The sequence below is a fragment of the Ammospiza caudacuta genome, chromosome 6 (assembly GCF_027887145.1).
Source record: "Ammospiza caudacuta isolate bAmmCau1 chromosome 6, bAmmCau1.pri, whole genome shotgun sequence".
Classification (NCBI taxonomy): domain Eukaryota; kingdom Metazoa; phylum Chordata; class Aves; order Passeriformes; family Passerellidae; genus Ammospiza; species Ammospiza caudacuta.
In genome coordinates, this window is record NC_080598.1 from 49,923,573 (window position 1) to 49,945,920 (window position 22,348).

The following is a 22,348-nucleotide window of genomic DNA, read 5'->3' on the forward strand; positions in this document are numbered from 1 at the left end:
TGCGTCAAAGCCGCGCACATCCTGCCGCCTCCTCCGGCTCAGCAGCTTCTCCCGGCTTGGCTTGTCTTGTCTGATCCCGTCCTGGCTCAGCGACTCCTCCCGGCGGCTCCAGCTGCTGCCACCTCAACGGCCGCCATGACACCCCTCCCATACACCATCGAGAGCGGCGGCCCGGCCAGAGCGCCGCCTCGGAGGCGGATATGGCGTGGGTGGGAGCAGGGGATGCCGGGATGGCGGCGTGGAGCGCCGTGTGATTATCGGGAACTCGCCCGATCGGGTGGATCTGGGCCATGAGCAAAACAGTGTGCTGTGCACGAGATGAGGCACGGTTTGTGTTTGTTCCCACAACACACACGAGATCTTGAAGCCCCGGCTGCTTTGGATGTACGTGGAGTGCAATGGAATGGGAAGACTGAGGGGACCCTGTCGGTGTCTATCAGAATCTCAGGGACAGGGGCCGAGGGGCCGCGTCCGGGCTCTTCCCGCTGGTGCCCAGCAACAGGACGAGGTTTCTGCAGCGGGCAGAAGCTGATGCACAGGAAGATCCATCTGAATATCAGGAAAGACTTGTTTACTGTGCAGTGACTGCTCACTGGAACGGGTTGCCCAGAGCGGCTGTGGAGGCTCCCTCCCTGGAGATACTCGGGATTTATCTGAATTCGGTGCCATTGCTCTAGGATGACCCTGCTTGAGCAGGGAGGTTGGAGCAGATCACCCACTGTGGTCCCTTCTAACCTGACCCATTCTGTGATTCTTGGTAGTATTTCCAGCCAGAACCCCAAAACTGCTCCAATTCAAAGTTCTTTCTGTTTTTTTATCAAGCGAAGTATTTAAACTTGGACTACAAAGAGTACTGCACTGTTACACAAAAAGCAGTTTTGTATCCCTCAGAATGATAGTTATAAAAATGCTGATATAAATACAGGGAAATGTATTTATACATTTACATATATGTTTATACATATACATAATGCTGGACTTAAAATACAGAGCAGCTGGATCACTGCCCGTTTCAAATTGATAACTACATAAAAAGAGGTGTAATTAAAGCACCACATCAACAGCAAAATGAAGCTGAGAAGAGCATTTCACAGGTGAAATCTTTTCTAGAAGTCTGAGAATGCAGCAGGCACAAAACACAGGCTCTGGAGTTACAAGCTGGCAAACATTACCAGACAGACATGGAAGAACCTGCTTGTTGCTCCCCAAACAGGATTTTGCAGAGCTTGGTGAAGGGTTCAGGGCTGGCCTGCAATGCTCTATCACCTTTTACTGCCCTCTGCCATGCACAGGCAATGCTAAGGCTGGGCATGGTAAGTGCTCCAGAAGTTTAGAAGTTAAAACTTCTCTAATAAAGACTTGTCCCTCTTCATGGAACAGTTTTTCTATCAGGTTTATAACTGATTTCACCAGTATATTAATCTAATGGCATACTTGTCCCCCTTACGATTATCCACAGTAAAACCAATCACGCACCACTTCAAATCTGTTTCTGGCTTAAAAAAAAAGGCATCAGAATTGTAGGAAGTGCTAGTGCTGTGATATAGCATGAAATATAGGCATGTACCTTTATCAGTTTTATTAATTTGCACTTTTGGGTTTAACGGAGATGAAAAGTTACAATACTCAAAATACCCCTTATCATTGGTTTAACAAAGCCCATATGGGTCCTCATGACAGTAAAGATGTGTCATTTAGTTTGGCTAAAGAGTTTTTATGGGAAAACAGCATTTTTTCAACTAAGATCACAGATGTCCTGCAGACATTTAAATATTTAGCGATGATAAAAATGTCTTTTATGGTGGTAAATTTTGTAATGCCAAGTAAGGGATGTAGTCAATAAAGTAGCACAGAAGACTTTTAGTACTGCTCGTTTTAATTAGTAATCTTGCAAACTAGAAACTATTTAGCATTGCAAGTAATTTTTTTTAGCTGACTTCATCCACTGTTAGTAAGGGAAATCATCCAGTATACTCTGTTTTGACTAAGCTACAAGAGCAATGCATTGTGTCACAAAAAGAATGAGTATTCTGGCAGCAAAGCAGGAAACTGTAGCTTTAAAAATTAGAAAGCATACAATTTAAAAAGATGTAACATAACTACAATTGGCACCAACTTCCTTCCTCAACAGGAGTATCTTTACCCAACTTTTGGAGTACCAACAGATGCAAAGACTCAGAGTTGATGAAATGTCAGCAACAGAAAACTATCCCACTGCTGTGTCTAAACACCTCTGGTGCAAAGCCCACTGATACCAGGGATAGGAGTTCAATGTTTGATGATTCTGTGTCCAATCCACATGTAAGGGAAAGCATATATGCAAATACTTGAGAGAAACATTAGAAGCTATAATCATATTTATTTAAAAAAGTGATATCAAATACAACCATATATATTCATGCCTGTTTGGAGAGCATTTTCAAAATATCGAACAGTGCTGCCATTTTCCAGTCAAAACAATGACAAAGCATTTCAGCTTTCCCTTTTTAAATCTTTTCAGTATTCTATGCTTTATATACACAAAATAGGCAAAATTATACAGGAATCCAGAGCCAGAGATGTGATATGAAAACAGTCTTGACAAAAAAATGTTACTGAAAATTATTTCTAAAATACACAACTATTAGGTTAAGAGATGAAAAATTATTCCCTTACAAAATCGTAACTCTACAGTGATTTGTACACAGGGGGTTTCATGTAGCAAAAAGTAACATTTTATCAAAGCTTACATGCTTTAAAGACAAAATCAAGGTTTTATCTTCTTTTTTTTTTTTTTTCATTTTGCTTTTGCACAGTGGCATTTAAGTATTACATCCCTTTTTTCCCTCCTGAAGTTCCCTCCTGAATTCAAACAGTGGCTGCACTGAGGATGGGGGGAGATTAAAAGAAAATTGTAGTTATAATTATTTTTCTTAACAAAGAAAATAATATATAAGTATTTTGATTTGATGAAAGCAGTTGAAAAGTCACAGGTACTAACTGTCTGAAGAACTGTAACTGGGGAAGAAGGTGAGTATGGCAGGTTAAATACTCCAGCATTCCCTCCATCTCTGAAATGCAAATAAGGCAAAATGTGTGTATGAGGATTAAAACAATTTATTGCAGAAGAGCTCATGCTTTTAAGATGAAAACATAGACACAAGACAAAGCTACCAATTCTAAACTGAAGAAGTAAGTATTTGGACCCAGGCAGTTTGAATGTATTAAGTATTGTTCTCACTTGACCAAGTGATTGTGTATATGGAATAGGTATGTATTTATTACATATTGGACATATTTTCTCTTTTTTTTTTTTTTTTAATGATTTGTAAATAATTATCAAGATTTTCCAGGACTTAAGTTTGTTCTATGCAAGACAGTAATGGCTTACCAAGCAAACAACATAATTTTCTACCTAAGCCCTTAAAAAAAGCTTCCACATCAGTTATTCTCTTCCTTGGATTCTTATTTCAATCCCTTTAAAAGTGAAGTGCTGGTAACGTGAACTGCAGAATACTACTTTGTAAGCCTGAATTCTAATTCTCTGATCCTATTCCCCTATACTGTATTTTTCTGTACAAGGCCACCATTTTATGTTTTTATTATTGTTTGAACCAATTAATACTAGAAAATGTCACATTTTAGAACTGTAACATGTTAATTTTTAAGCCAGTCAGTTTCCTAATAAGACAAACTAGCCTGCAAATTTTATTTGTCTACTAGACACCTGCAGAAGCAATTTTAATCCCCCCCATTCTGTAAGTTTGTAACAGAAGCAGTAGTCCAACACTAAAACACATCATAGATTTACATTTGTATTGGTTATTTTGAAGTAGTCTGCAAAGTAATGAAGTATGACAAGTCAGAAAAGTACCTTAGCTGAAAACTACACTTAAATTTGCTTCAGTTCTTTGAAGGACATAGGAAGCCCAAATGCTAAAGTAAGCCAGCATCATATCATATCATGTGTTAGTTTCAGGTCTAGAAAAATGTAAGCATTTAAACAGCCCATATTTGTACTTGCTGTGCCTAACAAGAACTGCATGCAAGCATGACTGCATTACAGCTCTTGTTCCTCCTGCCTTCACTGTAACACCATGAAAGCAGTTTGTAGAATTATACTCAGAGAAGCAATTATGAAAGACATTTATTGTATTACTCCTGCCCCTTTTATTTTTACTGGCACAAAACCATAACTTATGTCACATGGACCATTCACTGGAAAACAGTAAAGTCTGTTGAATGAATGAAGCCTAAAATTCCATCAAATATAATTCTATAATTAAAAAAAAAACAACAACCCACCAACAAAAACCAATGTCTGCTCCCTTACAATGGACTTTGGCCTAAAGCTATAACATGGGAAAAAACCCAACCCTTCAGCTTGACAGGGTAGGTAACACCAGAAGTACACTCTAAATTAGTAAATTAAAAGCATAGTTAAATCACACTGATAACTGTTTACCACTGAAAGAATGAACACCAAAAAATGACAGCAGTTTATTGACAGCTTCTTGGCAGGCCCAGACATTTTGAACTTGAGACCTGGGTTATAAAAAATGTACTGTCAGCAATTAGTATGAGTTTTTCCTTGGGTACAGTTCAAACAGAGGCCCTGTCACTCCCTACAAGCCCTGAAAGGAGGTTGTAGTGTGGTGGGGGTCAGCCTCATCTCCCAGGTAACAAGTGACAAGGTGAGAGGAAATGGCCTCAGTTTGCACCAGGGGAGGTTCAGTTTGGGTACCAGGAAGTGTTTCTTCCCTGAAAAGGTTGTCCACCATTGGAACAGGCTGCCCAGGCAAGTGGTTGAGCCCCCTCCCTGAAGCTATTTAAAAGAGGTGCAGCTGTGGTGCTTGGAAACATTACAGTTAGTGGTGGACTGGCTGGTTTAGGTCTTTTTCAGTGACAAAATCACATTAATTAACAGACATAGCTTAAATTGCTCTCTGGTAACTGCTTGTCTAATTGATATGCCTACATCATTCAACTTGACATTTCTCTAAAAATCAAACTGGTATTTGCTGACTGACAGCATTTCTCCATAGAAAGGAAAACAGTTGGCCCTGTGATCACTGACTCAGCTGTGCCTTTCAGGCACTGACATTTTATTTCTTCCATATTAAAATACTGGGGTGATGAAGTGATTTATGATGTGACATGAAAGTTCAAAGGCAAACCTCCATGTTTTAGTGATTATAAAATCATGTAGTTGGCCTGGGTTAGGGTCAGTGAGATTTAAGGGGCTGAGTTTTTGGGGTTTTTTTAATATAGGGCTGCTAGAGCTAGAAATAATATTTTTATTATGTTCTTATAAGAGAGAATAAAAGGTCCGAGTTCCAAATACTGGCATCAGCTTGCCAATCTATTTATAAAAATGAGTCTTATTTCAGAATTAGTTTATGGCACAACCAAGAAAGGAAAATTAAGCTGTGGTTAATTGACAGATGAGAAAAAAAAAATCAGTGCTTTAGACACCTTTCTTGCTTTCAGTTTCACAGAAATTTCAAACTGAAAGCAAAAAATCACACCCTGAAAAATACAGCATTTCAAAATGGCATATGCATACATGGACATTTAAAGTAATTGTTTAGCTATATTAATTTGAGACATCACAAATAATTGTAATGTGGATGACAGGATTATTTTAAAAATACAAAAATCAGTTTTTAAAAAGTAGTGCTGTCTCATGTCAAAATCCAAACTGTGTAACACATACCAGTGGTTCTGGTGACATTGGTGAAAATCCAGCACATAGATAAGAAAAACAGAATTTAGCTCAACTATGCATACTATATTAATATCCCAAGCTATCAGGAAACCATTGCTGTAAACAAATCTTTACTGAGAGGTAAGAGCCCTTTCATGTACAGTACTACTTGATGCTGAATGTGTATATCCATCTAGCTAGCATTCATTTCCTACTAATTTTATTAAGTGTTACTATTGTGCAAAGATGTAACTTGAGAATTTTTTGATAAAGAAATTTGGGGTTATCTTTGAAAGATTCTTAGAATGCCTGTGCTAACTGTTAATGCTTTAACTGGACTACAGCTTATATACTCTATCTACAACATATTTCCATATCATTTATATGTAAACAGAATTTGTATTTCAAGCACCATTTAAGAAAATGAAACATCTCTCTTTTGTTGCACTGAAGTTCAAGGTCAGGTTTGGTCATCCTGTTACACATTCATCCTGGATATCAAAGCAAATGTCTTACAACCAGTAGCATAAGCCATCTCACATACTTTGCTTCCCAATTTTTCTCAGGATCAGAAACAACGTAATAAAAAATTGTAAGGTGCGTGAATAAAGGCCATTCCTGAAAAAACTGCAACATTCTGACAGACACTCATGGAAAGCATTTCAGAAAGAACATCCACACAGGCATAAATATTCATTCTTAAAAGAGCTACTTGAACAGGGGTCATTTCAGATTGCAGGAGTGCATCTTTGTGTGTGGCACTGACTTTATGGCACCTAAACCCCCTCCTATTTTCTCCTAGACTCAGTTACAGCTCTTTCATACTGAAAGGCCAGAATAAAGGGTTGAGCTTGAAGAGGAAAATTCTCTGGAAGAGGTAGAAAAGAAAACCTGCTAAACCCAATTGAGTATATGCTGCTTTTGAAGTAAAAAGAAAGTGGCTTTAACGAGAAAGAACATAAGAAAACAATAATTAAAAACAAACAAGAACAACAAAACCCCAAGCCAAATAAGGCAAGTTATCTGCTAAAAGACAGTATGTTAAACACAGACCTAAAATTTACAATTGGAATTGAAGGTTAAACCAAGAATTGTTACAAAGTCAGAAATCACTGAAAGACTCAGAAATAACATTATAGTCAACAATACAATTTTGTCTTGAATTGAAAAGTATGAAATTTATGAGTTTTTGTTTCTCCTGCAGAATGGATCATTTCAAAAGTGGACAGCAGGATCAAAAAGTTGACATTAAGTCGTTCATAATAAACAATCACAAAATAAATTATTTAAGATAACTGGAATTTAATTACTCTCTCCATTTTAGAGTGATCTATTAAAAATAATTTATGAGCATAACTTATTACTGGTATCTGTTTTTCCATTAGTACTGAAGAAAATAATTTGATGCTGTTTTCAGCACCATTTGTATCTTCTATAGAATTCTTCAAAACAATTTAAACTTGCTTTTTTAATGCAAGCTTTAAAAGCTTTACTTTTTGAAGTTACAGCTGCTACCCTTGTCTAACTTTGTGTGAATGGTTCCAGTAATTTTAACACCGCTACTCTTGCGAGCAGATGTTTTGTAGGAGTGCTACAGTTCTCTAAATTAGTGCAATCTTTTTTGTATTTGCAGATCCTCTCTAAACTGACCTCCAGCAGCCCCCCTTTCATTCCTGCTTCCAGAACTCTGAAATGAACCCTGCTTGTGCAACATCCACACAGTAGAATTTTAATGGAGACTTAGCGTTTTGTCAATAAGAGGGAAAAAATGAGGTTATTTCTCCTCTTCTGAATTCAAGTGGTTTCTGACAGACTCCAGAGACATATTCATGGCTGCTTGAAGCATGTCTTCTTCACTCATATCTCCTCCTAAAGACAATACATGCATACAAGCTGTAATAAATTCACAGTTCTTAATTATAGTTAAATGCTTTTGTTGTTTTCGTCCACACCCACCTTTTCCTACCCCACTGACAAAACTGGTTTTGTTTTCAAAGTCACTGAACATTTTGCAAACAGTTTTTCACCAAAAGTCAGTTTGTAACAATATACACCGGTTTTGGATCACCAATACCTGCCACTGGTAAGGTCTACACATGGTCTTCTCTAAACTGGTTCCAGTAATTTTGTCAGATACTATTGCAAGTTGTTCCACAACTTTAAAATAAATTTAGAAAACAAACAGTTGGGGTAATAGCAATGGTCTAAATTTGAAATGGGATATTGACATTCAAATGGAAACAGGCTTTTCAGGAAACTGATTCTTTCCTTCACTGCCAATACAGTAATGGCTCTAATACACAATCTGAATGGCTGCTCAAGTGCAAAGCAGGCAGGGAAGGAAAATTAACAAACAACACAAAGATGAAGAAGACACATTTCAGTGTTGAATCCAAGGTTAAAAAACAATACCTGGGCCAGATTCTGGAGTGCTTGAACTAAGAGTTGCTTTGTCCTGTAGGTTTGGAGTCTGATTTTGCTGCTGTAGCTGTTGTTGCTGTCTGAAAGTGTCATATATTTGTAAGAGAATAAGATTAACATCAGTATGAGACGTGAGTCAAGTCAGAAGTAGAAGCTGTTTGGTACACAATAACACCCCTGTGCCCAAAATCTCTTTCATCATTTCACCCTGCTAACCTTCAGATATAATCTTCCCAGTATTATATTCCAAGCCACAAGACTATTTTCCCAGGATTTGGTAGCTCTGCATTCTTATCCTACCATGTGCAGTCTAACTCCTCCCATCCATAGCATTTCTCCCTGGTCTTTATTTCCTCTATTACTGTAAGACAGAGATAAGGAAAAGCTACAATAGCTCAACTATCTAGTAAGAAGATACACCAGAACAGTAACATAAAATATGTACAATGTTTTTATGTGATGCACATGCATCATTACCCAAAGCAGAGTCTTACAGAAATAATACTTTTTTTTGAGAAGGTAGTTGCAGAAATGTACAGGATTTCATTTAAAATACTCCTATAACGTTTTCTTTTCTTTCTTCACAAGACTTGCAGTAATAACAAGACTACTGCATTATTAACAAACACTCTTACTAAAGGTTTCTCTGTAGGAACCACCTGAGAATAGTAAAATACAGGTACTGTTAGGAAATCATATTAAGACAGAAAATTTGAGCTGGACCTCAGTAAGAAACACATCCACACCCCAAAAGCACTGAAAAATACATGTACTTCCACATGCAGTTTTCTATCAGCTACTTTACTTTTCAAAATATGCTTGTCTTCTCCTTCGCAGCTCTTCTGAGGAAAGGGACTCTGTCTGACTGCTGTGAGATGGCTGAGGCACATTCTGTGGTGATGAGCCTGAGAGCTCACTTCGACGGCTGCCTGAAAGCAGAACATGCCAGATCCTACTAATTATAGTAAAATGAAGTTAGTAAATAAAATATAACTTAAAAAATGTCCTCAAACTTGAGAAGAAGAAAGACTTTTTTGAGATCTAAGCACCTAGAAGGACTTTGCTTGATAATTTCTCTTCACCTCACCTTAGGACTGTTTCCCTTTCCTCCTACCCTTTGTCAATTTGTTCTTCCTTCCTAACAATCAATGACAACATCCAAGTTACAACTTTTTAAAAAGCAGGAGGGAGATAGTTACATGCAATCCTGGATTGTCCTTCCATGCCTCAAACCAGTCTTTCCAGAGATGGTGACACATGCTGGAAAAATTGCCTGACAAACTGACTCCAGGAGCTGCTTAAAGCACTGTAAGAAATTGAGATGAGCACTGCACCTTGCATGCTGAGCTGGATGGCTCTGCGAAGATCAGCCTCTTCATCCTCCATATCAATTTCCTGCCTGCTTAGAGCCAGGGCTCTCTGAAAATTCTCTTCATCTTCATCTAACATGCCTGTTCCATCAAAAGGATGGTTAACTTCTATTGCTTGGTCCACATCACCTCGGGATAGCCTGTGAAATTCATACATTCATAGCAAAATTCAGACAGAAATTATATTACATTTTATCATGAGGTTTAAATTAGTACATTCTACCAATTTAACTCTAGGTTTAACTTTGGGAAAAACATTTTTCTTGTGAAAGTCCGTTACATAAACAAGTATTTTCCTGAAAAACGAAAAGTCACAAAATAACATATATTTGCCACACATTGACCTCTAAAGCAATGCACATGTTGACAAGAAGCTGTTAAGATAGTAAATTTTCAAAAATGATAAGCCCACAAAAAGCCATGATACATGTTATTCCAACCTACTGCTATTTAAACAGTGACACAAGCAGAAAAGAGTGCATACGGTCTCCTTCTCAGGAGACCTTCAAGGAGGCCTTGAAGGCCACACTAAAGCAACAGAACCCATGTAAACTGTACACACTTTCCATGTTACTGCTAATTATTCCATCAATTTACAACAGCAGTTCAACTTTACAAAGGGGAAAAAAGTAATGAATTCTTCTGAGAAGCCTAAAGCCTTTTTATCAGTATGCAATTTGTTCACTATGAAAATTCAGTGAAATGACTGCAGAAGTGCATCAAGTACTAATTTTATATGCTTTAAAGCATGTTTTATATTAGCAGAACGCATCAAAAATGAGCAGCACCACAATGTTACAGCAAAATTATTCCAAAAGGGAATGCTGTATGATTTATATGATGCGGAATTCAAATACCAGTTTCTCATTCTTTTCTACTTATGACAGAATGCACAAACCAGTCTTAATTATAAAAGAATTACTATTAACCATAGTTTATAAGATTTGCTACACCATTTTCCTCCCTAAGTCAAAAATCTGCACTATGATATGCTTATGCACATGGAAAGACTCAATGCCCATCAAGCCAGCTTTTGTCCACTTAAAAATACACCATTTGCTGCCCATCAAATTGCTTTTCATGTGTGCAACAGCAGTGCACATTGAACTAAAGGTACTTCTTGTTACTTCCAAATTACAAACCAATCACACTGAACATGATTAAAATAAAATCTTTATTTACCTTACCTCTGATCTCTTGACTGTGCTGCCTCTTCTCCAATCAGTTTTGGTCGCTGCATCTGCTGTACCCGAATCATCTGCAGCAGCTGATCAGCCTCACAGTCTGGCAGGTCACCTTTCACTACAAATATGGAATAACCTGAGAAAAAGAAATTGTAAGTCTAAAGCATTAAAGTTCATATACAAGCACTTTAAAATGCACACTATATGGAATACAATCATGTGCAATTTAAGATGTAAGACTCTACCTTTTATTATAAGGACTTGGGTTATTTCACTCTTTCAATCATAAAATTAAGGGTAGTTAACTGAATATGTAAGCTGTAAGAAATAATGATTATTACCTACTTTTAATTAATGAGATTTAACATCTGCAAGTTACTATTACCTTCCTGTTGTAATTGAGCCAAGAAAAGTGCAAGATATGTATCTGATATTAGTTCTGGACCCATCAAGAGAGAGTTCAAGTTAAACCACTGTAATTAAGAAAAAAAAAGGTTGAGAGAACAAATTAGCATGAAGATTCCTTGGTAATCCATTCCTGTACATTATGGTAATTTTTTATTATGGAATATCCAAATAAATATAGTAAAATAAATTATCAAATTTAAGTGTTTTGAAGCATAATACCTTTACTGCTAAACATTATCCTTCAAATACTCTAACAGGACATCTGAAGTGTGGAAATTACTGCATGCTCTCTCACATTATTGAACACTGGTACCAGGGAAACACATTAAACCAGGTAATCTTTAACTACTGTATTTTGTTTTATTTCAGATATCATTCTAAAATTCTGCTTAATCCTAGTTTTAAACCTGAGACTAATGCAGTAAGAAACCCTTCATCAATTAATGCTATGTGTTAAGAAATAGACACAGAAAACAGACATTCTATTATTTCAATTAAATACTTTCATGGAACATTACACCTTCAATAGCTAGTGATGCTTAAAAGTAGTGTTTACCCTTCTCTCAGATAATTTTTAAACTTAAATTAACAAAAAAATTACTCAAATTTAGTGTTCTGAGAATACAGCACTGTATTACAACAGGGAACACCTTCACATAAACATACACAATTCATTTCTAGTTACCCAAAGACCATAACTAGTAATTTATAATACTTCTAAAGAGAAACAGTATTACTTACTTACATAAAATTTACATCAAACTTCTAGAGAGAAAATATATTCAATGTGAAACAAAATACTCTACCTTTAAGCCTCCATATATAATTCCAATGTAGCTAAAGAACTTTTTTGAGACCTACTCATTCAGTATTATACAGTTTTAACCAGAAAGCACCATTTGACTTAGTGGAAGGAGAATTTTATCTCCATTCTCACAGAAATGCACTGATCTACCCAAACTTTCATATATGCATCCACACACCTGCAGCCAGGCCCATACAACAATATAAGTGACTATCTACCACCCTGTCATGCAATCTTCATTTGCCAAAAACACTCCTTGCCACTAGCAAAGGGTAAAAAGACAAACAGTGTAGAAGAGCAGGGGAATAAAAAGTTCTGTGAAAAATTTGATGGACAGACTATAGCAACTTTTAAAAGACATTATGGAGGAGAAAATTTTGTTAAACTAATTTTGCTTTAACTGTAACAGAAGAGAAGCAACCTATTTTGTCAAATTTTCTCATTACTCTCTAGATAACAGACACCTAGTACTGTCTTCACGTGGTTTCAAGCCACAGGTAAAAGAGGACAAAAGCATTCCCTCTCCAACTTAGGATGTCTTGGGTTAGAATGCCCTCATAAAATTCCACCCCATCATGGCTGCATTGCATAATAAGCATAATTTAAAGACAACCTTTTTGATATCAAATAAACAAAAAGTGCCTGTAAACATTAGCCATACTTTTAAACTAAAGCCAAACAGTACAGTTTAGTTTTCTCACTAACAAGCAATTTTTCTTTATTTTTTAAATCTGGATGACAACATAAGTAGACAGAACTTGCAAAATGGAACCAAATGGGCAAACAGATTCCTGTCCCACTATTATAGACTCTTAAACCTGTTTTCCATGAATGTTTTCTCTGAAAAAAACCCTGAAAAAACCAAACACCAAATCTGCTCATGTTGTATAAAAGCTCATAAGCTTTTATATGAAATAGCTTAAGAAGTCACCTAAGACCCTACCAGAGCTGTAGCTCCCCAATGGACATTCACTAGGGAACTGATCCTACAGTCTTTTCCCAGGCTAATATTTACAATGACCTGCCTGGCATTTTTGTGATAAAACAAACATTTACCTTTTTTTTTGTAATATGGGATACTATTAAACCAAACTGCAGCAAAAGCTTGCAAAAGGGAAGCACAATCTACTTGCAACCACTTCTCCACACCCATTTCTGAAGTAAATTTTAAAATAAAAAAAGACAGTGTCACCTGTTTTCCTAACTTTCGAACTGTAAACCAGTGTTCCTTATAATTACAAATAAATGATTTTTCATTTCTGTAAAAAGAAAAACAAAAGATATAAATAAAATTAAATACTCTAAAATCAGAGTACATAATAATGTTTAAGATCTTTGCTATCACTAATTCAAACTTAAATACAATAAAGTTTCAGTAATACAACTATTGATGCTACATTACAGAATACTCATACTGCTTTTATAACATTCAGGAAGTTGCCAATATCACTGAAATCTCCATATATCTGTGATGCCACAGATACTAAAATACCATGAAGGCACAGAGGACAGATGTTCTCATGCACCCCCAAAAAGAAAAAAAAAAGGAAAAGGAATCAAAGCCAGGGGCAATACAAACATCAAAATGCAACAGAGCATAAAACAGCCATTTAAAAGAAAGATTTAAAATGTAAAATACAAAAAGTATTTTGTACAGTAAAATAAAAGCAAGGTGCTAAAAGAGTCTTACATAGGATCAATCCCAAGCCTCTGGTACTCTGGGCTGTTGAAGAGGATTAGTTCTAAACCCCAGACTTTCAAGGCATTGCTTATAACCTGTCAAAAAAGAACACTTTTCATGAGTCAGACTAGTTCAAATCTAAATTCAAGCAATGCAAGCATCTTAGCTGTGCTAAACAATTGTACTGTTTTTATAAAAATTAATTTCAAACATTGCCAGGAAACCTAGGAATCACATTACTCAAAATGCAGCTGTCATGAATCCCCGTGCAAGCATAACACTCACATCTTATCTAAGGAGAAGGAACAAAACTAGGATTTAATTCAGCTGGTTAACGAGCATACTCCTCCAAACAAAGCTGCCATTCCACCTTCCACAGACACTTTGGTAGTTATCATCTCTCTACTTGCAATGCACTGCTCTGCCCTTACTTCCCCCTCCCCACAAAACAATCTCAATCTTTCTTCACAGTAACTGTTGGGAATTTTGTACCACTGGATTATCACAGGATCAGTCAGTTTATTGATCTGAGCACCAACTCTTTTACAATAACTCTTTAAAGCTACAAGAAATAAGGCTGTAAGAACTTTTAACGATTTTAATTCCTTTCAGCAAGCCAACTGTGCCTCAAATGACAAAGCAATGACAGGACAAAAAAGTAGAACAAGGAAGCATTTTTTTCAGCTACTGAAGCAGCCCAAAGACAGCAGGAAAGCCAAACTGTTAATGGTTTCTTGTTAAAAACAAAACCAGCCCATTTGGCTGTAAGGAAGTGAAGCTCTTGAGGGAGTCTGGAGCATTGACAAGTACCACTGAAAGCTTGGGAGACAGCCAAAGATGCCTAGAGCTCTAATCTAGACAAAACCCCCAATTTGGTGTTCAAAACTTTTTTTGCTGTTGGTCTGGTTTAAGTATTTATTATTAATTACTCTTCCCCTATGGCCTTAAAAAACCCAAAAACACCCAAGAAAAATCTTCAGATCACTGTGATAACCCTGTAACCATTGCCAAGGGCTTTCCAATCTATAATTTGAGAAAGCAATCTGAATTATGCTTTTTCACCTGGGAGCCAAGGTCTACACCTGAAGTGCCCACAAGAAACAGCTTAGAACTCAAGCTTATTGCCAGCAGGTGCAATTTCACAGTTCCTGAATCCATGTTTCTCCCATGGATTTGAGGCCCATGAACTGAAGAACTGCAAGCCACTGTTCTTAAAGGAAAACACTCTGAACATTTGGAACTCCAGCACTTAATCCCATTAAGGCCATAAAGTGGTAACTGGATGGAAAAGCTCAATGCCGTTTAAATTACATAAAAGAACATATATTGCATAAACAGAAAATGGTGTCAGAAGAGAGCTGTGCTTACTTGAATCGAGAAGAATCCACTATCATCCATATTTACTGAAGGCTGCTGCTCGATGTGAAGTTGGAAGGAGAAAAGGGAAAAATGGTATAAGCATAAAAGGTCAAAAATAATTGAGCTGTGAAGATAAATGTAACTGCAGATTCTTAAAGCAATGATTTATGTCCTCATCTGTAAGACTGATTACAATGCCCCAAATAGGCATTTTAATTTAAAACTCAAACCTTTAGAGATGTTCGGTGCTTAAAGGGCAGACAGACATGGGAATTTCTGTTCCTATCTGATACTGGCTTACAAAAACAAAAGGCAAATTATTGATCCTCCTCATCACGCCTGATCTTCCTACTTGTAAGATGAAGGTAATGTAGCTTTTTGTAAAATTATTGTAAAGCTGTACTAGTAACATTTGAAAATGACATATCTAAGATGCATGAATGAAAAGGCCTATAAATTTAAAAAGCTTCAGCACTAGAAAATTAACCTTGTCTAGCTATGCAAGAATAGGTCTGTGCCAGACAATATTTCATTTCCGGCAATATCAAGCAACCTAAAAAGAACATAATTTTACCTGTAAAAATGTTCTGTATTCTTCACTAGATACTCCTCCCTCTGCCATTCTCATCCTTTCTTCCTCATCCAATTGCTGTGCAATAGAGGATAACTCAACAGGACTAAAGTATTCACCTTGCAGCAAATTATTCAGACAATGCTGAGCACACAACGAGCCTTCTTGCTAATAATGAAAGAGAAAAAAAACAATAGAAAAAGAAAAAAAAAAAATCACCCCAGACTGATGCAAACTCTGTAAAAAGACTCACCTGTTTCACTCTGGCAAACTTCTGCCCTCCCCACTCCTGCAGAACACCAGACATTCTTTTAATGTATTACACTGCAAGCTATAGAATACAATCCTCCCATCAACTTGATGGGAGAAAAGCCAACATCCATACTACCTTATTTCTTTAAGGGAAATAAATTTCATGTAAAAATTGCTTTTGAAAACACCATTAATATTCCTAATGACCCAACAAATCACACAGAGACTCTACAACCATCAGAACAATGAATTCTATCTTCTTCCCAAACATCAATACATGAAAATCAAACAGTTTAGATCCCTACTTCCTAGAACAAACATTTGCTATAACAGACACTCAATATTTTTTAACTATTGTTCTCTTCCAGGGGTGGCTATTGACAATCTGCTCTCCACGTTATTGCTGAGAAAGTGATTAGGTGCTGGACTAACAATAAAGCTCCTTTTCCACTTGAAATTTACATATAGGAAGTAGATAAATTAAGGTCATACCACTAGTCTGAAAATCTTGAAAAGAATGATGGGGAAACAAAATATTACATTCAGCATATTAAACAATGATTTTTTTTTATTGATAGACCAATTGATATTGATTCAAATAAAAAACCATTTCAGATATTTTGTTACATATCCAGCACATTACAGGTAACAGAACCATAGTGTAAGATTTTTAAAACATCAGCACAAATTTTAAAAGAGATAATTAACAATGTCAGCCATGGTTTTGTAGTAAAAATTTTAAAAATCTCTGATCTGAATGAATGCATGATAGGCTCCATCATTTTCACATATGAGATAAAATACAGCCTCGTTAAAAAAACCACAACGTAAACCAACCAAAGCAGCTTCCCATGAAAAGCAACCTTTTTCTACAAATAACAGCAACTCCATGTGCAAGACAAGTAACATCAGTTTTAAAATGCTGCTTTTCTCTGTTTTAATCAGTCTTCATTTTATTTACATTAAGAACTCTCCTGCACATGCTCTTCGTTAAAAACCAAACAGACAAGGCCTCCCTCAAACCACACCCACAGAAACTAAGAATAAAAAAATCTGCCTTTGAAGAATATTGTTTAAAATTCCATAAAAGCATCAAACAAATCATATGCAGAACTCCCCCATGATCTCCCTTACAGCTGAAACCTCGAAAGTTCCCTTTACTCCAGAACCTTCCTATGGCTTCACCGCTCTGTTGAGCAATGAGTTACCAAAGCTACGCTGGCTGTCCAGCCAGGCTTCCTCCTCCAGCTCATGCCCTCCCTGCAGCAAGGAACTCATGAGCAAACAGCAGCTTCTGTCCCTCTGGGAGCACATCCCTACTGCTGGACAAAACTGTGACAGAAGAACCTGCTCAACAATCACAGGCTTCCCCACCAGAATAATATGAAACTGGTTTCGAAACAGAGAGATAGTAAAATACCACTGAAAATTAGTTGTATTACATGCTTACATAGTAATTTCTCTAAAAGGAAACATTTTAGCAATAAAAAGTTAATTTGTACTGTGATAAGCTAGGCCATGTAAGAAAAGAGTACATTTTGTTAAACTGGTTTCAAAGCCACACTGAAGGTCACTGAAGCAGAGGCCATCACGGCTGAAATCCAACACTCACCCTCTGAACAGCAGCTACTTAACATCACAACACTTACCAAATTTTGAAACCCAAACCTGCTCCCCAGGTTTTATGGATTTCAGAACAGCAATTTTTTAAAGGAAAGTACACAGCTATTTTACTTGACTTCTTAAGGAAACCAATCCCACATAACAAAACAAAGTAACAGAACTAGTAGTAAGATTAACACAACAAAGTTGAAGAGACACTGGCAAAGTGCAAGGACAAATCCAATTACAATTTGAACAGCATTAGAACAGAAATAGGTCATATTTGCGAATCTGGATAAATCACAGCATTTCACAGCAGCATTTGTTCTCCAAAACAGGAGGCACACAGAAGCACACTATATAAACTGCGATTTCTCCAGCGGCTCTCCCCCTCCCTGCTCATTACACAGGCACAGCCAAGCCAGGCTGGGTGACGAGACGGCTCTGAGAGCACACGGGCAGCCCTGCCCGCCCCTGCTTATCCTCGGACTCATTTCTCTGCCATGCGAGCTGCAGCCCACACCTCCCCACACCTGGGGCTGTTTCTGCACTCCCCAGAACGCAGACCCCGTGCTAAAGAGGACGTCCGAGCTCTCCTTTCCCTGTAGGGCTGGCAGCGTCCAGCCGGGACGGGCCACAGGCACCGTGGAGCGAAGGCCTCGGCTCTCCCCCGGGGCAGAGGACAAGCCACTGCCGAAGGTTCGAGATGCCAGGGAGGGCCAGCGGGGCCCGGCCCGACACCGGCCGAGCGCACCCCGGGGGCTCCGGGGACTGCCCCGCGCTCAGCGCAGGGACGGGAGGCCCGGGCACCGCCCCAGCAGCTCCTCAGAGAGCGCTCGCGCGCCTCCCCCGTCTCGGCGGCCCGGACGGCCACAACCGACGGCGCTACAGCCAAGGCGGGCGGGCAGCGGGACCCGCCCGGTCCCCCCGCACTCTCTCCCTCGCTCCCTCACTCACCCGCTCGTGGAAGATCGACTCCATGTTTACTGTGGCGGCCGCAGCCCCCACCGCACGTGACCCGCCCGGCCAATCGCAGCGCCCACCGCCGCCCTGCCGCGCAGGGCAGGCCTCGCTGGCTGCGCCCGGCCCGGCCCGGCCGCCGCGCTGGCGCCCCCTGCCGGGGAGGAGGCCGGCGGGCTGAGCCGCCGCTGCTGTCCGCCAGCGCCCCCGCGCGGCAGCGACACGAGCCGGCCCGCTCCTCCGCCGGAGAGCCCCGCACAGGCCCCGGTGCCGCTTCGCTCATCCCGGCCCCGGCCCCGGTACCGCTTCTCCCGGCACCGCTCCTCCGCCGGAGAGCCCCGCACCGACCCCGGTGCCGCTCCTCCCCGCACCGGCCCGGTACTGCTCACCCCGCACTGGCCCCGGTGCCGCTCCTCCCCGCACCGGCCCGGTACTGCTCACCCCGCACTGAGCGGAGCAGCGCCCGACACCGCTCCTCCTGCTCACCAGCCCCTTGCACCCTCCTGGTCCGCTCACAAAGCTGCAGTAACTGCTTACCACTACTCCAAACAAGCCTACAGAAGAAACCCAGAAAGAAACTTAACCAGGTTCGGTAGCTGTCAAGCACATTCTGGGATTATAGAAGTGTTCCCTTAAAGGCTAGCTCATGAAATAGCTATAAATACATGCATTCCACACCACACACAACAATAACAACTGTGGCCATGATATTTTCTGAAAAATCCCTTTGCCAGGATTTTTCTCCTGAGAAGCCTCAGAGGAAAAGAAAAACAATAATTATCTGCTGCTGTGGAATGCAAGAGGTGCATCTTTAATTGGTCTCATGTGGTTGTTTTTAATTAATGGCCAATCACAGTCCAGCTGTCTTGGACTCTCTGGTCAGCCACAAGATTTTATTATTCATTCCTTTCTATTCCTTTCAAGCCTTCTGATGAAATCCTTTCTTCTTTTAGTAAGCTTCAGTATATAATTTTCTTTTAATATAATATATATCACCAAACAATAAATCAGCCTTCTGAAACATGGAGTCAAGGTTCTCATCTCTTCCCTTGTCCTGGGACCCCTGTGAACACCACCATATTCAACATAAATGATTTTTGCATAGTTTATTCTATATTTCTTCCTCTCCTTTCCAGAGTAGGGAAGAAAATTTTTTCAACGCTTATGGACTAATGGAATTCCTGAACACATATTAATTATGTAATTAAATCAACTTCAAAAAGTAACACCAGAAATTAAACTAGCACATAAATTGCAGATGTCCTTTACTGTAGTATCCTCTCAGGGTGAAAACCATATTCCTGTTCTTTCAATATGTGAGGGAAGATGATGAATCAAACAAAAATGTCTTCCCTTTCATCATCAGCTTTTATCTCCATGTCACCTCTTCACCAGGCTTCAACTCCCTGTGTAGAAAAAAAAAACAAGACAGAAGAGACTAAAATTAGTATCTTTCTTTTTAGAATAATTATTAATAAATGTAAGTGCTTATTTGTGTTAGTTTATATTCAACAATACCTTCATTTTGAGATTTATGTAAAAATTTAACTTTCCTTGCAATTGCTGTCAGTTAAACATCTTTCCATAGTGATAAACTTCCTCCTTTCTTTCAAAAGCTTCAATGCATTGAGTCCTCTGATTTCCATTCATTTAATTGGAAGCACAGATCACCTGACTTCTAAGGAGTTAGGAGACTTTTAGCTGGATCCAAAATGAAAAATACTAACTCTTTGAAATATAATTATTTATTACTTTAGGGGAAAGAGAGGTGTGAAAGAAGAAGGAATTTTTACAAGACGCTGACACAGCAGCCCAACTTCACTAACAAATACATTAAGAAAAGTGCTAATATACCAGGGGGGTAGATTATGTCAAAAGCTTTCTTTCTTACTCAAAATTAATTTAGGTGAGGCCAGAGTTGGAAAAAAAAATCCACTGGCACACAAACTGATAGCACTACTACTATCATTTTATGCAATATGACTTTTCTCCCCTCTTCTTTTGTTACCTGATAATCTAATACAGAATTAAACTGACACAGATGAATCAGTGTCTGAAGTTTTCTGATGGAAATCAGAAAGTTTTCTGAGGAGTCACAGCCAGAAAACCCAAACTGATCAGTGCATAAAATCACATAATTCAGGGAAGATATAGCAGCATGTATGTTAATTTTCAAGAACTTTGTGATTATTTTGAAGTAACACACTATTATTATAAAAGAATTTGGTTGAAAAGTGCTGTGATAATTTTAAATTTAAGAGAGAAGATTAAAACTCAAGCACTGTGTTTCTTGCTGAAGTTATAAAGTCAAAATCATGGTTTCCATATCTCATGACCAAGAGATTTACAGTCATTAACAGCACCTAATGATCCTTTCTTTCATGAAGGTAGCTCCTAAAGATTCCATTTTCAGAAGGTATTACTGACCTAAAACACTTCATGAATGCTTGATATTTTTAGGCCTTTCTTTCCTTTTTTTGGTTACATTCATAACTAAAAAAGAACTGAGAAACACTTTGAAAAATAAGTATATATGTATATAAGAAGCATCATAAAGCAGACCTTTTATATAAGCAGCTCTTGTTTCTGAAGGCAGACAATCTTTCATCATTCCATCTGTCCAAATAGCATCCAATCACAAATCCTAAGGGAACAAGGATGTGAACCCAGTGTTCACGCACAGCTTGGGCGAAATTCACCATGACTGCTGGAAAGAAAAGTGGAACGGGTAAGAGGTGCTAATAAATCTGCACTTGGAAACTGTTGCATGCTTGGCACCTTTACTCTCACTTATTAGGATTCTACAATGACATAATACACATGAGGAATATCAAAAACTTCCTAGGAGACACATACTGTTCTCAAACCCATACCTGGGTTTCTTAGAAATAAAGATAACTGCTGAGCCTGGGAAAAAGGATTTCATCCTAAAACAGGAGAGAAATAGAACATCTCTTTAATTTACTCAGTAAAGCAACTCTATAGAAGTTTGCTGCTCTGTAGAACATTAGAAACACTTTCATAATCTCAATTCCTGTAGAAGGACACTTTATTATCTGTATCAAGCCTCAAAGACAAGTTGTATATTTAGTGGGGAGCTGCCAGATAAGAAAGGACATTTCTGAAATAAGGAAGAACATTTCTAAAATCACAGAATGACAGAATTATTACAGCTGGAATGGATCTCTGGAGATCATCCAGTCAAACCTCTCTGCCAAGGCAGAATCACCTGCAGGAGATGACACAGGAACACATCCAGGGGGTTTCTGAATGTGAGAGGAGAAGGAGACTCCATGACCTCTCTGGGCAGCTGTTCCAGCACTCTGTCACCCTCAAATTCTAGAAGTTCATCCTCGTCTTGAGGCAGAACTTCTTGTGTTTTAGTTTATGGCCATTGCTCCTTGCCGCGTTGCTGGGCACCAATGAAAAGAGTCTGGCACCCGCCTCTGAGATATTTACAGACATTAATAAAATCCCCTCGCAGTGCTCTCTCCTCCAGACTAACGAGGCCCAGCAAACCTTTCCGACCCAACCAAACCCTTCCGGACCAGGGAATTACACGCGATCCCAGCGCAGTCTGTCACCCACAGGAGCGGGCCCGGAGCTCCGGCCGGGCCCTGAGGGCGAGCACCGCCGCCGTTCCGCCGCGGCCGCTGTGGGGCGGCCCCTCACGCATCCCCGGCGGGACCCCCCGGCCCGGCCCCGGCCGCTGACTCGCGACACGGCCGCTGACTCGCGACACGGCCCCATCGCGACACGGCCGAGCCGCCCCGGCCTGCCCGGGACCCCGACCGCCCCTCCAGGGGCAACAGCGCCATGAAGCCCTACGCTGAGAAGCGCTCCCACCCGCCGTGTCCCGGCCGAAGGGGTAGGAGACGGAGCGAGGCGCTGCCAGAGAGCTCCGACAGCGCTCCCACCCCCAGCGCCGCTCCCGCCCCGCCGCGACCCCGCCATTACCGCTGCTCAGCACCGGGAGCCGCAGCGGCCGCGCCAAGGGCACCGGGAACGGCGGGCCGGGCGAGACCACGGGCTGCGCAGGGGCGGGGGAG

The 22,348-nt window shown here is 39.6% G+C and overlaps 2 protein-coding genes across 3 annotated transcripts; both read right to left on the minus strand.

The window, feature by feature from the left end:
- Window positions 1–1,791: 1,791 nt before the first annotated feature.
- ATXN3 (ataxin 3) lies at window positions 1,792–18,404 on the minus strand. The gene is made up of 11 exons (XM_058806444.1): window positions 18,297–18,404; window positions 15,489–15,653; window positions 14,924–14,968; window positions 13,565–13,650; window positions 13,067–13,133; window positions 11,047–11,134; window positions 10,665–10,797; window positions 9,442–9,617; window positions 8,913–9,036; window positions 8,099–8,187; window positions 1,792–7,555 (listed from the first exon to the last, which is right to left on the minus strand). The coding sequence occupies exons 1-11, from the start codon at window positions 18,318–18,320 to the stop codon at window positions 7,461–7,463; spliced, it is 1,092 nt and encodes a 363-aa protein (XP_058662427.1). The 5' UTR covers window positions 18,321–18,404; the 3' UTR covers window positions 1,792–7,460.
- Window positions 18,405–19,390: 986 nt separating this feature from the next.
- On the minus strand, window positions 19,391–22,327 carry NDUFB1 (NADH:ubiquinone oxidoreductase subunit B1). 2 transcript variants are annotated; one of them, XM_058807434.1, is made up of 3 exons: window positions 22,257–22,327; window positions 20,862–21,006; window positions 19,391–19,705 (listed from the first exon to the last, which is right to left on the minus strand). In XM_058807434.1, the coding sequence occupies exons 2-3, from the start codon at window positions 20,999–21,001 to the stop codon at window positions 19,669–19,671; spliced, it is 177 nt and encodes a 58-aa protein (XP_058663417.1). In that variant the 5' UTR covers window positions 21,002–21,006; window positions 22,257–22,327; the 3' UTR covers window positions 19,391–19,668. The 2 variants fall into 2 exon arrangements, with proteins under 2 accessions (XP_058663417.1, XP_058663418.1); XM_058807435.1 differs by having other exon boundaries at window positions 20,862–21,003; window positions 22,257–22,321.
- Window positions 22,328–22,348: the final 21 nt, after the last annotated feature.